General features: G+C 32.2%; 2 protein-coding genes across 3 annotated transcripts in view; both read left to right on the top strand.

Annotated features, from left to right (window-relative positions):
* Positions 1 to 2,712: 2,712 nt before the first annotated feature.
* Positions 2,713 to 9,107, top strand: LOC145814678 (GRF-interacting factor 1-like). Of its 2 annotated transcripts, XM_082911662.1 has the most exons (5): positions 2,713 to 2,930; positions 3,193 to 3,283; positions 5,971 to 6,047; positions 7,676 to 7,760; positions 8,600 to 9,107. In XM_082911662.1, exons 2-5 carry the CDS (start codon positions 3,203 to 3,205, stop codon positions 8,897 to 8,899), a joined length of 543 nt encoding a protein of 180 aa, XP_082767788.1. In that variant the 5' UTR covers positions 2,713 to 2,930; positions 3,193 to 3,202; the 3' UTR covers positions 8,900 to 9,107. The 2 variants fall into 2 exon arrangements, with proteins under 2 accessions (XP_082767788.1, XP_082767789.1); XM_082911663.1 differs by lacking the exon at positions 2,713 to 2,930 and having other exon boundaries at positions 3,190 to 3,283.
* Positions 9,108 to 15,986: 6,879 nt separating this feature from the next.
* The window catches only part of LOC145814721 (myosin-11-like), a 19,775-nt gene continuing 17,986 nt past the window's right edge, over positions 15,987 to 17,775 (top strand). Inside the window, exon 1 of the mRNA XM_082911723.1 lies at positions 15,987 to 16,484. Within this exon, the coding sequence (XP_082767849.1) occupies positions 16,482 to 16,484 (3 nt within the window). The 5' untranslated portion in view covers positions 15,987 to 16,481. The remainder of the gene's footprint in view (positions 16,485 to 17,775) is intronic.

Below are 17,775 nucleotides of genomic sequence, written 5' to 3'. Positions count from 1 at the left end.
CCAAGATTAGCAGTAATCCTATGTCCATTAGAGCTAGGTTTCTATTGGGACTAGGATTGTGTTGGCTATAAAAGTGAGGCACGCCCATGGGTCTAAGGTATGCCTTTTATGCTCTGTCTAGTGAGTTAAGCACTATTGATTATCTTTGGGAGATATTTTACTGACTTAATCGTCGAAGTGCCCTCGGGTGGATTCTTCTTTCTGTTGCAAGTCATTCGGGCTTAATTTATTCTGCCAATGTTCTCCAGCTGAGTGCCTGATTGGCAGTGTGGTCGAAAATTGACACACACATATACATTTAATTCAGAACTTAACTTCCGAATAAAAGTGATTAGTTTGACTAATTAATTCCAAAAAAAATAAAAAAAAAATATATATGGTTAGTTTTCGAATTTAATAAATTTCTTTAGTTCTATAGTTTCGAATATTTTCAATTGTTTCGACATTTGGGTTCAGAATATTGTGTTTTGGTTCGGCACTAAAGTTCCGAATGAATTTTTATTTTATATATTTAGACCAAGTTACATAAGCTACCAAGATTGGTTGGACCTTAGATTCTTTTCCAACAACATTATTTTATGGGTGTGTTTATTTATTTATTTATTTATTTGTGAACTTCAATACATGACAATAGAAAACAAAATCTGTGCAATACTGATATTCCCACATTATATTGTTAGCACAACTAATTGTTATTGCTATATTGGTTGATGACTACAATTTCACTATTTGATTGTATATTTGTTAGTGTTTTCACCATAAATGCTGTATTGATGAGAACAATTTTCCTTATGCAGATGGATGCCAGTTCCAGTCAACGTCAGTCAGTAATAGTTTCGAACAAAAGACTCTGTGAATTAGAAAATGATAAACGTCAGTCACTCCTACAATTTCAAGAAGAGGAAGCCGATATCTATTCGTCTTATATGTGCAGTCCATAATTAATACACGATGGAATGTACAAAGCAAATCCAAGCTCACTGGATGTGCTCAAAACGAGTCTGTGACAGTCATAGAGCCTTCCTCATATCGATGACACTCAATGTTCTTATGTTTCACTAGATCACCCAACAGTTGTTGCATCTGGGATCCACCAGCTTTCTGTAGAACCCTCCATCGATGTTGTACATTGTAAACTGTCTTCATTGTGCTCATATTAAGGGCATCCCTCTGTTTGAAGTATAATGAGTATCTCTTTTGGTCTTACCAGGCTGTTTGACATATCTACTAACAATGGCTTCTTATTAACTGACAATCTCCATGTATATGAATGTCCTTGGAGATGCTCCGCAACTGAATGATTATGTAATCCACAAACTACATTCAATGTCCATTCATTGTTTATTTTCAACTTTTATGCCCTCAAATCAAATGGACATTCACTCTTCTTCGTACTAGTTTGTCTCACAAGTCTTTCGAACCATCTTTTAACTTGTTACGCGATTTATACTTGCCACTCCGCTTACAAACAAGATAAATTCTTAGTATCTTACATGTTCATCATCCAAACACATAATAAAAATTAATTTGGTAAAATAAATAAATAAATGTCTAAAAGATTTATTAATTTTGCATAATTTTATCTTTAGTGTGTAGAAATAATTTTAAAAAATTTAAAAGTATTTTTTTGGCATTTTTTTTTATCAAATAAGTTTATATTTTATCAAATTGACGATTTTGTCCTTAAAATTAAACAATGGTATATTCAATTGTCCTTATTTGAAACAAGATTCAAAATTCAAGATCAAATGTGTCACAATTGAAAAGTCAATGACTAAAGTGACACAAGTCTCAAAATATAGGAACCATTAGTATAATTCACTCTATAATTAAGGGCTCTTTTGGAAAGTAGGTTAAAATTCATTTCCCACCTTTTAACCCAATTTAAATCACACCATCTCTCACATTTTTTACACATTTTTTTTAAAAAAAAATAAAAATATTAAAAAATTAACTTTTATCCACCCGTTCAAAAGGGCAAATTACATATACCTCCCTCGAGATTTAACTAAATTACAGATACCCCTGAGGTTTCGGAAATTATAGATACCTCCTGAGGTTTATATTTGGGCAAATTACAAACACCCCCTCGAGATTTGGTGAAAATACAGATTCTCCCATGAGGTTTGAGAAATTACAAATTGCCTCCTGAAGGTCAAATTTGCATAACAAATTAGGGAGGAATCTATATGAAAATGAAAACCTCATGAGGCAATTTGTTATGGAAATATAAACCTTAGGGGGCGGGATGTAATTTCTCAAACCTCAAGGGGAATCTGCATTTTTACCAAATCTCAAGGGGGGTGTTTGTAATTTGCGCTTTATATTTTCGTAACAAATTGTCCCCTGAGGTTTATATTTTCATAACAAATTGCCCCCTGAAGTTTATATTTTCATAACAATTTGTCCTCTAATTTGTTATACAAATAGTACCTTCAGAGAATATCTGTAATTTCTCAAATTTTAAGAAAATATCTATAATTTTATTAAATCTCGAAGGGAATATATGGAATTTGCCCTTTTCAAAATAACCCAGGACATGACCCTCTGGTGGCCCGCACGAACCAATAATTTTTCCTAATAAGGTCCTTTTCTTTTCTGTTTCATTGTTTTTTCTCTCGCACACTGTAGTGTGTACATTTGGGCTGGCCTGTCTTCTACTGGTCCTGTCTTCTACTGTGTTTAAGAGAGGGTGGTGAGTGAGTGTGATAACAGAAGCTTGGAGAGAGGAGAAATTATTCATTGCACAGGAGCATTGCTCCACCCTATTCATGTTTAGACAAGTGTCCAATTGTCTCTCTCAAAGGAGACAAACAAACAGTAAAATCCACTGTTTCAACCGATAATAATTAAGTTGGAACACCGTCTAGATTTGCTCCCGGGCAATGAATAATTTCGAGAGAGAGAGAGAGGGATAGGGATTTTAATAAGGGCAAATTACATATACACCCCTCCAGGTTTGACAAAATTACAGATACCCCCCTGAGGTTTGAGAAATTACGAATTCCCCCCTGAATGCTATATTTGCATAAGAAATTAGGGGGTAATTTGTTATGAAATATAAACCTCAGGGGGTAAATTGTTATGAAAATACAAACCTCAGGGGGCGGGATGTAATTTCCGAAACCTCAGGGGGTATCTGTAATTTAACCAAACCTGGAGGGGTGTATATGTAATTTGCCCTTTTAATAAAAAGAAAGGAATGCAGCAGCACCTCATGCAGATGCAGCCCATGATGGCTGATTACCAGCCCAACACCGTCACTACTAATCACATTCAACAGGTACCTCTTCCACTCCTTCCTTTCTCTCTCTCCTGCCCTTTTATTGCTGTCTTCATTATTGATTGTTTTGTTGTTACAATTATTTATCAATGAGTTTTGTTAATTGGGTTTTCTTGTAATTGATGTATGGTCTTGTTTTAGTTAATTTATCTTACTACTATCCAACGTTTCGAGGCTTTCATTTCCTAAAATCTTAATCTTAGTTGATTTGTCAATGTTGTCTACGGACGGAGAGCTGAATCTGGTCTTTGTGGGTTTAGTCAATCTCTTTCTTGTTCCTTTTTAATCTGATTGATTTTGTAAAATGGGTTATATGTCAATTTAATGATCCCCTTATCATCTTTGAAGGGTTTTATTATTGAGGTATCTGTCTCTTATATATATTGCAGTTAAATGGTGTTTACAAGAAAAGAAAAAATTTCCCAATCAGAAGTATGTTTCCCAATATTGCAAAATCAGTGAAATCTTGGAAAGTAATTGCAAAGACTAATGTTGTGTTTGGTTAGGGGATTTGGGAAAGAATTTAGAAAGTAAAAGGGAAAAGGCATGTGAAATTAGATGAAATAGAGGTATATTTTATTCACATTTCTTTTACATTTTTCCTTTCCGTTTCCAAATCCCTTTCCAAAAATCTCCCAACCAAACACGGTATAAAGAAAGAGGTGGAAAGAAGAATTTTTTAGGACTCTAAGCCAAATGTTGTCATTTGATGAACCCCTCCCCTCCAAGCAATTTTGTTGCTCTCTCATCATAACAACGTTTGAGGAACGCGTTGAATGCGTGAAGAGGTCATGCTCCACAATGAACCCTTCGCTTTAAGGCATTGCCAATGGCAAGTGAGGTTGTTTCCCCTTCTCCCCTTCGTGCAAGTGCTATGGTTACATTATATAGCCATGTAGCACAGATACGAATATAATACGGATTTGATGATACAACAAAACCTAAAATCATATAATACTAGTTTGGTCAGGATACATTCATTAAAAATATATATTTATAATTTTGAGTATTGTGTTACACATAAGCTCAAAGAATGGTGAGAAATTATTCTTTTGGAATTAAGTATCAGTTTAAAAGCCAATAGTTAGTTTACTATTTTTATTTTTTTTAAGTCTTATAAAATTTTTATTTAAATATCAAGTTTAAACTGTTTACATTGCCCCCTCATGCTTTCCATTTCACACTTTTGGCTTTTTTTGGCTTTTTTGTCCTTTTGTGTGTAAAAAATGTGAGAGGTGATGTGACCCAAAATGGGTTAAATGCTAAAAGCTAGCTTTTTTTTTGGCTTCCCAAATGGCCCCTAAGTATTATATGCAAAACTTGCACAAAATTTTGCTTACTTATTTTATTGTTAAAATCTGGCTTTTCTATATCATTATATTTTTTTATTTACCTTTACTTTTAATAAAGTATGGATATGGACATGGAACACATTACACATTGAAGATACATCATTTTGATAAATTCTAAAAAATAACTTCAATTTCACTATTTTCTTCTTCTCTAAGAAGTTAGCAAAGTATTGAAAAATTATTCTTGTGTTTATCCTAATAATTGTACTCTAATGTTATGCAAGATTAGCCATGCTTCATAGGTTAACGATTATAGAGAATGTGAAGAAAGAAGAGAAAGACACTAATTTTGCTGAGGTGTGTGTGTAGTGAGAGTGAGAGACACGGGGAAAGGGAAGACCAAAGGAGAAAGGAAGAGAGAGAAAGGATCTGGGAGTGGTATTCATGCCCCATAAAAATCTGACTCCATGAGATTGAAATTATTTTTTTGTTTTCCATTTGTGCTGATATTTGGGATAACCTTCCCACTAAACTGATATATCTTTCCCCAAATGCCATTTAACTGCAATTTCCCATATACATATATTTGATTTAGTCTTTTTTTTTCTTTTTTTTTTCAAATATTCATGTTCATCCTCAAAGCTTAAGTGATTTGGTACTTTTGTTTCTGGATACCAAATTGGTAGGCTTTTGTGGGGTTATGTTTCTATCACATTATTTATGGAAACGGTATTTACACCTTATTTTTAATCATTCTTTGAAAGGAGTGCGATTGCCATTTTTCTTATTTATTTAGTTTTTGGGTATTCTTTTTGTTGATTATTGTCTATTGTTTATTGTATGTGCAGTTTCGTATTTGAGACATATCTTTAAAGGGTGAATTGATACAATATGTGGGTGTAAGACAAATATAAGAAGCCACAGAGAACATGGGTTGTGGCGTTAAGAAAGAAACACCACTTTTCAGAAGCATATGGTCTAATAGTCAAATATGTTAGTGTTAGAATGCAATTTTAGTTAGGCTTAACAATTTTTTAGGCAATTTTATTTGAGTTGTATTTGCCTTTGAGATTTAATTAATTTTAGAAGTCCAATTTCATTATCAAAGAAAATTCATATCAACGAAATCAAATTCTTTCATTGTTTTATGGGATCTAATGGTCCAGTCCAATAGCTAATCTAGCATAGAGTCCAAAACTAAAATAACTATGGTCAAATCTCAATAAAAACAAGCCCACAAGACTAATTTAGATAAAACTCTCTAAATGATGCAAATGCAAATTAGATAAAACTAAACTCTTGAAATCTCTAACTATTTATCTTTATTATTTTCCAAAAACTGGCATATTATCCCTGCCATCATTTCATCACATAGTTGCTCCTTGCACCGTGCAGTATCTAGATGAGAACAAGTCGTTGATTCTTAAGATTGTTGAGAGCCAGAATTCAGGGAAACTAAATGAGTGTGCAGAGTAAGAATGATCTGTTCCTCTCTTTCTCTCTCTACACCATTGATTCTTATGTTTTGCAATTCAATACACTGTATCTTTGCAGGATGAAGGATCTTTTTTTTTTTTTTTATGATTTCTCAGAAGTGTGATTTCACTAATATTCTATTAAGGCCAAGTTTGGCATAATTGAAAAAAGACAAAAAGTCAAAAAGTCACTATCCTATTTAAGTCACATCATCTTATTTAAGTCACATCACCTCTCTAACACATCACTTCAAACCCAACCCATATTTCATAAAAAGTCAAAAAGTGCACTTATTTAGTCTTCCCAAACTAGGCCTTAGGCTGTTAGATTACTGTTTCTCTTGCATAGTTTACTATGTTTTGGACTTAGTTTGCTTTCGGGCTACGATCATGGAGTGGGTAGAGATAATGTCTTATAGATGAAAAGTTTCTTGGTTGAGTTGAATGATTCTTGAAAATCTTGATGCGATGATTATGTTATATGGGTGACTTCGTAATTGCTGAAATAAATGTGGGGATTTTGGTTCATGCCACTCTCAAGTTCACAAGTGAAGAGGAATAAAATAGTTTGCGGAGTAAATGCCTTGACCGTTATGATTCATTGTTGAATCAAGGTGTTGCTTTCCATTCAGTTATTATTTTGAAGAAGTTGAACCACATTCTCTATAGAAATATCTTGTGGAATGGGGATGGCACATTGAACCATGAATACACACTTACCTAAAAAAAGGCTTATTGAATCACTTTCTTTTTAGTTTAAGTGATGCTCCGCAATATAGATATAGTTAGTCTCATTATAGACTTGTAACTTTTTAGGCATTGGTCTCTCCAGTGATCTTCCTGGTGGGAAGGGCTGGCAGAGGGTACACCCTTGTTTATTAGTGAATTATGAGGCCTATAGTTGGATCTGCAGATAGATACATTGTCTTCTTGCACTTGTTGAATACCAACAGTCTTTCAATATTTCCCAAGTTGAGGTGGAAATCATCAAATCAATAGTGAATGCTATATTATATATGTAAAGGGCCAAGTTGGGCACATGGTGTGACATGTGGAGAGTGGTGATGTTGCGGAAACAGTTATCATCAGGTTCTGTTTTGTAGTAGTACTCATCCTTATTTGTAATTGTTCTTTTCTTCTATGTTATATTCTTGGCAGTCAAAAGGGTCATGTGTGTAATTTCCCTTCACTCTAATGAAATCTTTTCATTCAGTTGTGGAAAAGTTTACATGACGTTCTTTTCAGGGCTTATTGAGTTATATTTTTCACCATCAAACAGTATAGAAATAGAAGACATTCCAATTTTCCTAGAAAACCAAAGTTCAAGTTCGATTCAGAACATAACTCTCTCAGACCTATATTTATGATTCAGCTAATATTTTAAATTCCTCAGACCTTGTGGAAAGGTACTTTTGCATTTTGTTACCATTGAATTTAGAAACATATATCTTCGCTCTTGCATGAGCATCATACAAGCTTTCCAAATTGTTTGGCAGAAGAGATATGTGCTTCACTTCACTAAACGTCACTAATTTAGGTTCATGTCGGTCATCCGTAGCTTGAAATTTTGCGTTGTGGTTGTGGAACCGCTATATTCACAAGTAATCCTTTCTCTATTATGGCAGGAACCAGGCAAGGCTTCAGAAAAACCTAATGTACCTAGCTGCCATTGCTGATTCTCAGCCTCAACCTCATACCATGCATTCTCAAGTAAGCAGCACCATCGGAATATATAAATTTTTATATTTATTGCTGGCTGTTTGGCACATAATTAACATCCAAAGGGTTATCAACAAGTGGATGGAATCCTACCTTGACGGTTCTCACAAATTAGCAACCTAAAATCTTATTGGATAACTTGCACTTCTTTAATTTGTTCTTCCTTGCATTCCCTTTCCACTGTTCTGTTACATTCTTGGATTTCATCCCTAAGTTTTTCCCATTACTGATATGGAATTTTGGGTTAATTTCTCTTTAACCCCCTTGTGTTTGGCTCGTGCAATTTATTCCCCTATCATTTGGAAACAATCACATAACCACCATGTGGCTTGTGGACTAAAGTGCACTATCAGACATTCCGTCCAAATTAATAACAAGTGTGAAACACATGCTGCGACATAAGGGAGTTATGTGCTCTTTTCCGAATGTCGAGGGATAAATCACATATGGAGTAAAGTAGAGGGGGTTAGCAAATTTTGTCTTCAAAGAAATGATGAAAATATCCGTGGTTTGCACAATGAGGTTACTTATGTACAATGGTATTTTAGACTTTTCTCTTAAGCTGTTAGCAGGCTTGACAGTGCACGTTAGTTTTACAAACCACATGGGGGTAATGTGATTGTTTCTAAATGATAAGGGGTAAATCACACATGGGCCAAACCACAAGGGAATAAAGTGAAATTTGCCCTTGAATTTTTTGTTACCACTGGTTTAAAGCGTCCAACTTCTGGTTAGTTTCAAAGAAGGCTACTTTCTAGAAATTTGAATACCAGTATGCTAGAACCTTGCTTGTGAAAATTTCTGATCCATGTTTGTTCAATGCCTGATAGTTCCCTTCCGGTGGCCAGCAAGCTCAACAGATGCCTTCACAATCGCTCATGGCTGCAAGTTCCTCTATGCTCTACAGCCAACAGCAGTTTTTGGCACTGCAACAACAAGAAGCCTTGCACAGCCAGCTCAGCATGAAGTCCGGTGGAAGCAGTGGACTTCACATGCTGCAAAGTGAAGCTAATAGTGCCGGAAGTAAGCAAGATATTGGGTCTGCTGAAGGGCGAGGGGGGAGCTCAAGAGGCCATGGAAGTGAGGGAGGTGTGATTCTCTACTTGAAGGCTGGTGAAGATGCCAACTAAGGTGAGAATGATCAGCCTAGCAATTTGTGTAACATTTGAAATTCTAGAAAAGACTAGTTTGGGAAAAAGTATTTAAAAGAATTGTGGAAAGACTAGCTTGCTTAGTTGACTTGTTATGTGATGCAAACTGTGAAGATTACCTTTCCGGGCACAGGTTGTGTGAAGGTTTTAGACAATGCAATCTCATGGTAGTGTCTTCTGTAGTAAATCTGTATGTCCCAATAGGATTGCGTTCTGCATTATCTTTTATTGTTACCTTTTTTTCCTTGTGTTTTGTTTTAAAATTTTGGGTATTAGTTTATCAGTACTTGAATGAGTGGGCCTCGTTTGACAACATCACTTTTTAGCCTGAAAGTCAAAAAGTCACTAAAAAAATCAAAAAGCTAACAACTTATACCAAAAAGTCAAAGATTTCATTTTCTCTCTACTTTTTACACATATTTTCGTAAAAAATCATAAATTCATCTTAAACATGTTAGTTTTTTTTTTTACCTTATATTTTAGTTAAAAAGTCAAAAAGTTACTAAAATAGTCAATTCTCAAACAAGGCCAAGTGTGGTGCACCTAACTACTGTGGTTTTTGGAGTTTCCCAGTATTTTTTGTTGATTTATAGCTAATGAACATCTTTTTGTGCTATGATGGAAATTGCATTATATGAAGCAGTTAATTGGATTCTCACTATGGTCAGATATTCAGTGTGAATTGGACAAATGTGATTCTGTGTTCATCTTTTATTGAAGCGAGATGGTTGACGATACCATTCTTTTTCCAATGCATTTTTTGACAAGTTTTTTGCTACATGTTTCTGATTTAAAGGTCAAAATTTATTTTCAAAATGATGCATTTGCTCGGTTTATGTGTGAATCGGTGTTTATGAAAAGCATAGAGGGATTGGGTATGAAGGCCAATGCCACCCACACCCTGTTAGTCAAAAACTGGCTGGGGTTTTGATTTCAACCCATTTCTTCCAATGTAGGAGGAAGAAGTTAGGGTTGACAGTTTTTTTAATGAGATGGAAGCAATTTTCTTATACCTGTTATCTATTGTGGACTCTGTTATGCCTTGCTTTCGTGCACATTGCCTTCGCTTGAGTTGAGGGTTGGCTTTTTTGACTTTTTGATTTTTTTGACTATTTTAGGCCGAGTTTTTTTTGACTACTGTGAGAGAAAAAATGAAATGATTATGATTTAGATGTGATGTTTTGTCTTATTAGATTAAAAAGTCTATTTTATCTTTTTGTGGCTATTTTAATCCAAATTCTATATGCCAAACAAATGCGCATTGTACAAGAATGGTACATCAGCCACCAAGAATTCCATATCTAGAAAACCTTGGGCTCTATTTTCACCACGCATGTTATTATCATATTTGATTTTTGTCATGAATGATTTACACATCGACGCCCATGAAATGAATAGTTCGGATCATTAAGGTAGGACCACCTATGATAAATCTTGAAATCACATCAGTTCAATCCCTTATGAGTGTCATTATAAGATCTGTTTATTTCAGCATCTGTTTCAAAATTTGGGAAATTACAACCTTTCAAAAATAATTACAGATTCATAAAAAAATTTGACACTTCAATTATTAAAGTTCATAAATTTTATCACTGATTTGGAAAAAAAAATTTCAAATCCACGCTGAATTGATATTTCCCTATTATAATACTAATATAACAAATATACAAATCTAAACAATTGACTGCATTAATTAAGACTGTTACTATTAGCACCCCATAAATTATTTTGGACTCTTAATTTTTAACTTTTTTTTATTACAATAATAACCTTAAATAAAATTACTACAAAAGATATCATTAATTTTGGGACACCCTATCTCACAATTAAACCTACACACCCACTACATCATGAATTAGGGTTTATAAAAGTACCCAACTCCATCACTACCCATCTATCTTTCTCAAATCTTACCTTCAAAACCTATCTATTCTCAAAACTTTGAAAACGTTTTGGCGGCAATATTCCGACAGTAACAGTGACAACCATTTGATTACCTATACTTCTCCTACAATGACAATAAGTAAAAGTTTAAGGATAATTTTGACGGCGTATTTAGATTAAAGTCATATTGAAAATGCTGAAATGATTTTTATCAATTTAAATATGAAATAAGGAGCAATGACAGAAGCAAAGCTCATATTTTGTTGCCTCAGAAATAAACCCTAGTTCATACAGCGATATTATCGATCTGCATCACATTTATTTATTTAATCTTATTATTCACTGATCCATGAGTTTTCTAGGCTCTTTTCAAGGCAAGGAATTGGTAAAAAAACATTTCAATTCTCTTCTAAATTGCATGTACTAAAAATTCACAGAAGGTCAACAAATTCTCTTTTAAAAAAGATTAAAAAAATAAATAAATAAGTTTTGATTTTGAATGACAACAACAACATGAAGAAACTGTCAAATGCTAGACCAAGTCTTGGAAAAGAAAAGAAGAAAAAAAAAATCCACAAAAAAGCAGATGAGAAAAACCACCACAAAATCCAAATTTAAAAGAACTTATGTTTTTTGGTGTGGGAGTGTATATTGAATGAGTGAAATGTTTAAAGATAATTTTCGCATTATTTGGAGGGAAAATGAAATTTTAAAAGTTTCAAAATTTATAAGTGAGGGTCCAAAGAAATTGGGGGTCCAAAATAATTCAAGAGTGCTAGTAGCACCACTCTTAATTAATAGTAGCACAACTAAATGAAAGATATATATTACTAATACTGAATGATGAATGTGATAAAACAATCTTGGTTTTTTTCCTGTACTCATTTTATAAGATGAAGTTGCATGAGTGAGTGGCTTCTTTTTTTTTCTTTTTTTCTTTTTTGATTGGATATGAGTGAGTATGATGAAGTTGTGAGTTCATAATTAAGTTAATTTAATAAAGAACTATAAGGTTGTGTTTGATTTATGAATTTGATGAATTTAATAAATTCTTAAGTTCATAATTAAGTTAGTTTAAAAAGATGTGTGAAATGTAGGTATTATATTTTATTCACATTTCACTTATCTTTTTCATTTTCTGCTTTAATTCATGAACCAAAAACAATCTAAGAGAATGTGGATCTGGTAATATCATTTTGAAACCAATTACTTTCTTAATTTGTCATGCATACGATGAGATCATGGCGAGAATGGTAGTATGAAAATTACAAGAGTAATTTTTCTTGTTATTTTAAATAAGTTACACTCCACTATTAATTGTATGGTTAGATTATTTAAATTTTAAAATGACATTTTATCTATTAAATTAGCAATTATTTGTTAATGTTGTCAGTTTTCTATTTTCAAAAAATAAGAAACCAGTTCTTGTTTCTTTTTATAAAGAACAAAAACAAAAAATTTGCTTGTTATATAAAAATATTTTGAAAACAAATAAAAACATGATAAATTACAAATACACCTCTTAGTGTTTTATTTAAAATATAGATTGTCCCTTATTGTTATGGAAGTTTAAATACTCTATTGTAATAATTTTTTATTTAGCATAATTGAAAAAAAAATAAAATTCCTAACTACTTTGGTATATAATAATAAAATTACTAGAAATACTAATTAAAATATTTCTGACATCTTTAAAAATTATTAATTAATTTAATGATTTATTAATAAAAGTGATCATTTGTTATGCCATTAGAAATTTGAAGGGGTAAAATATAATTTTTAAAACTATAGGAATAATCTATATTTTAAGTAAACCTCAAATGGTATATTTGTAATTTATCCAAAATAAAAATAGAATAACATATTTGATGAGTTGTCAAAGATAGTGGCCGATAGTAGTAGGTGAACAGATATATTAAACAAATTATGGGGTGGTTTTTGGAGTTGGTGGATGGATGCCACTAAAAGTCACGAGATTACCGAAAATAAGTCAAAAGGTGGCCAAATGTCACAACGATGACCAATTGGCTAGAGCTTGTCGACATTGGCTAACTGACCACCAGTGGTGGGTAGTGGTAGCTAGTGGTGGTAATGAGTGGTGGACGAAAGAGAGAAAATCAAAACTTACTTGTTAACATTTTCAATTTTCAATTTTTAGTTTACAAAAAATAAGAACCAAGTTTTCGTTTATTTTTGTAAAAAAACAAATGGTAAATTACACTAACATCTCTTGAGGTTTATATTTATTACAGTTCTCTCCCTTACCTTTTGAAAATTACATCTCCCCTCCTGAGATTTAAGGTTTCATTACAGATTCCCCCTTTAGCAATTTAATTTTTTAAATACCAATTTTGCCTTCATTGGGTAAATCATATTGACACCCCTCACATTTTAGAAATTACAATCTCCTCCATAAGGTTTAAAGTAGCATTACCAATTGCCCAATCGGTTAGTATTAGTTGGACAAAAAAAATCATTGAAAAAAAAAATTAATTGGGAAAAAAATTATTTAAAAAAGGTTTATATTTATTACAGTTCTCTCCCTTACCTTTTGAAAATTACATCTCCCTCCTGAGATTTAAAGTTTCATTACAGATTCCCCCTTCAGCAATTTAATTTTTTAAATATCAATTTTGCCCTCATTGGGTAAATCATATTGACACCCCTCACATTTTAGAAATTACAATCTCCTCCATAAGGTTTAAAGTAGCATTACCAATTGCCTCCTCGGTTAGTATTAGTTGGGGGAAAAAAAAATCATTGAAAAAAAAAATTAATTGGGGAAAAAATTATTTTAAAAAAATTAATTGAAAAAAAAATTGTTAGTAAATTTTTTAAATTTCTGTTTAAAAACCAACGTAAACTCATTTTTTGAATTTACGTTTTTTTCTTCAAATTTACAAACTGAGACAACCATTTATAAACTAAAAAAATTATCAAACAAGTTTTCATGACAGTTTTTAAAATTTTTGTAAATCTAAATTGAAAACTGAAAACGAAATGGCTATCAAACAAGCTTGATGGTAAAAATATCGTAAAATTAATAAATAATTAAATAAGTTACCAACGTAAGAAATAACTTATCAAAAGATTCTTAGGCTATGTATGATTTGATTTTTAGGAAAAAAATTTAAAAATTAAAAATTAATTTGGTTAAGAAATAAAAAATAAAAAAAGAAAAAATATTACGTGTTTGGTGGTTACATAGCTTAAGAATTTGCTATGTATGATTTGAAAATTATTATTATTTTTTGTTTGTTAACCAAATTAATTTTTAATTTTGAAAAAAAAAATCTAAAAATCAAACCATACATAGCCTAAAGATCTTTTGATAAGTCATTTTTTACGTTGGTAACTTATTTAATTATTTGTTAATTTTACAACATTTTTACCATCAAGCTTGTTTGGTAACCATTTCGTTTTCAGTTTTTAATTTACATTTAAATTTTTTTTAAAAACTTGTTTGATAATTTTTTTGGTTTATAAAAGGTTGTCTCAGTTTGTAAATTTGAAGAAAAAACGTAAATTCAAAAAATGAGCTTACGTTGGTTTTTAAACTGAAATTTAAAAACTTTATTAACAATTTTTTTTTTCAATTAATTTTTTTTCCCAATTAATTTTTTTCAATGATTTTTTTTTCCCAACTAATACTAACTGAGGGGGCAATTGTTAATGCTACTTTAAACGTTAAGGAGGAGATTGTAATTTCTAAAATATGAGGGGTGTCACTATAATTTACCTAATAAGGGAAGATTTGGTATTTAAAAAAATTAAATTGCTGAAGGGGAGAATCTGTAATGAAACTTTAAACCTCAGAGAGGGGAAATGTAATTTTCAAAAGGTGAGGAGGAAATTGTAATAAACATAAATCTCAGGGGATGTCAATATAATTTACCTAAAAACAAAAACAGAAAACTTGTTTGGTATACAAAAATATTTTGAAAACAAATAAAATAAAAATAGAAAAAAAATATTTGATGAGTTGCCATATTTAGTGGCGGGAGATGGAAGATAGACGGATATGGTGACCGGTAATAGTGGAAAGCCGAAGTTGTCCACCAAAGTTAGTAGTTGGATGTCAGAGAAGGCCGAAAGGATGCCAAAATGTGGCTAAGATCACAACAGTGACTGCCGACCCCGTTGGAGAGTCATTGAAAGTTGGCCGGAGCTTGCCACCAACCAACGGCGGCCGGTGGTGATGGCAGCTGAAGATTGCGAGTTAGAGGAGAAAGTGAAAACTTATTTTAAAAACAAAGGAAAACAATTTTTTTGTGTTTTCAAAATTTTTGAAAACTTTGAAATCAATTTCATTTTTTTGAAAACAAAAACGATATGTCAAACAAGTTTTCATTTTTAATTTTAAAAAAATGAAAATAAAAACAAAAAATAAGAAATAAAAACCTTAACAACCGAACCCTTAATTTCTAAACGTTAAGAAAATCTTTGAGATGATCTAAATAAATGTATTTTTTAACTTTTTACGAAAAGAATTGCAGAAAAGTAGGGAGATTATATGACCCAAAAAAGATAAAAAATTTGATTGTTTAGGATGTGCTATATAAGTGCACTTTTTAACTTTTCAGTTAAAAGAATAGAAAAAAAAATATATGTATTTTTAGAATAATTTTTTAACTTTTTACGAAAAGATGTATAATAAAATATTGTAATAATATCAAAATGACCATTATATCTTCGTTGACTTTTTAATTTTTTGACTTTTGGGCAAATGACAAAATAATAATTTTATCTTCTAAACTTCCTCTACAAACTTTTCCAAATAGTATAGATTTTTAAATTTTTTAAATAATTTTTTACTTTTTAACTTTTGTAAGTTATCTCAAACCAACAAACTTAAATACTGGCGTTGGTTTGAGATATTCTAAAAAAATGTATTTTTTGACTTATTGGCTTATATGGGTTGGGTTTAGGTTGAGTTTGATGTGATGTGTTAGAGAGGTGATATAATTTAAATAAGATGATATAATTTAAATATGATAGTGACTTTTTGTATTATTTAATGTACCCCAAACCAACCCTAAGAAGTTTTAGAGACTAAACAAATAAAATTAATATTTTAATAGAAAACAAGAAGTGAAATTAAAATAAATAAATAAAATTCCTGTACTGTTTCAGACACAAAAAGCCTACACCTTGGAAGCCACTAATCTCCGATAATTTGGCGGGAGTTTTGCAGAGACTCCAAATCACACACACACACACGCACACGCAGAGAGAAGCTCTCTCTGTTCATATATGTAGAGAGAGAGAGAGAGAGAGAGAGAGAGAGAGAAGTAGCCGAATTTGAGGGCTTCTTGAACGATGTCAGTCCCACAAACCAAACGACACGAACTCGACAGAGAGAGAATTCAGGAGAAACAAAATCGATTCACATTCAACTCACTAACCTCTCCGATCTTCTTTTCCTTCACATCTCCTCTCAATTCATACCATTTTCCCCACAATTCTCTCTCAAAATTCCTCTTCCCACCATTTTCCTGCAACACACTGTGCCTTTACTCTTCCTTCACTTGTAATTTCTTCACAATTTGGCCCACAACCCTCTGTGTTCTGGGATGCTTGCTTTTATACTGGATTCGATTGGGTTGGGATGGACCACGTCCATATCTAAAATTGGGTCTTCTTTCATTTTTGGCTGAGGTTTGGATTGGACCTCAAAATGGTATGTCAACAATGCATTGATTTCCCCAATTTTCATTCGATGTTTGTTGTAGCTTACACTTTCTTAGTTCTTTCTTGAGATCATGAGCTTAAAATGGGTTGAATCATGACAATGATTAATTTTTTTGTTCTAGATCTCTAAAATTTTGCATATATTGTTTTTGTTGCATTTCAATCTTTTCTCAGCTAAGAATTTAATCTGTGTCATAGTATTCTTAAGATTTGTGGGAGTTCAGGAGACATTTGTTAGTATAAATCCTTTGCATATTGAAATTGTTGATTGTACATAGCACCAAAACAAAAGAATTGTCACTTGTGGTAAATCTCTTGCAGAGAAAGGAAGATTAATTTAATTTGGTGATTCCTAATGAAAGTTGGGCCTTGGTGATTCAAAGAAATGTAATCGAAATTTGCTTGAAATGTTGATTTTGGTGACCATCATACTTGGAAGTAGCAACAACATAAGCACGGAACACATCTCTACATCCTTTGCTCTGTTTTTTTTTTCTTTCTTAAACGTCAAATGAAGCACCATATCAAAAATCTGAATCTGTTTGGGGGTACACAACCCAACTATTGGAGGTTAGCTAAATGGATGATGTTTTGCCATTGTGCTAGATCAAGGGCAAATTTATGGAAATTTGGCAAAATCCCTCAGAGCAACGTAAGATTAGAATGGACTGATATATAAAAATGGTGAACTTCACTGGATATGTATCTAAATATAAAAAGAAAGTCGTTGAGGTCAACAACATCAACAAATTCACTACAGTTAGTTGTGCAGAAAAAACTTAAATAACACAACAAAGCAAAGCTTTTGTTGTACTAATAAATGTGATACTTATTTATACCTAGATAACTACTACCGTTTCACAGTTATCTTTGAAGAAATAAGTATGGGACAACTCAAAATTACATTGAGGGTTCTGTCAACATTGTATTATTCAGTAAGAAAAAAATTCAGAAAGTTCCAAGAAGTAGAATGCAATACAAGTGTCAAGGAGATGGCAACATGACACTTGAACATGTTGGAAGATATTATGTTGGAGAAATTGATTTGGGGTACTTAGTTGAAATGGAGATAATTACTTTTGTGAGGTAAGCAGATGGTCTAAGGGCATGGCACACACATCCCTCCATCTTCTATGTAACTTTTATATTTCTGTCTCATTTTTGGTAGATAAGGTGGAATATCTTTCGACATTGGATTATGTAATAAAACTAGAAGCAAAAGTTTCTGTTTGAGTTCCTCTCTGTATGTGTATATTTAATTCAAAAAGTATTTTTATTCA

This window comes from Camellia sinensis, unplaced genomic scaffold, assembly GCF_055761805.1.
Source record: "Camellia sinensis isolate YWXY unplaced genomic scaffold, ASM5576180v1 Unanchor12, whole genome shotgun sequence".
Taxonomy (NCBI): domain Eukaryota; kingdom Viridiplantae; phylum Streptophyta; class Magnoliopsida; order Ericales; family Theaceae; genus Camellia; species Camellia sinensis.
The sequence above is the reverse complement of the archived record's forward strand: the minus strand, read 5'-3'. Positions and strand labels throughout refer to the sequence as shown.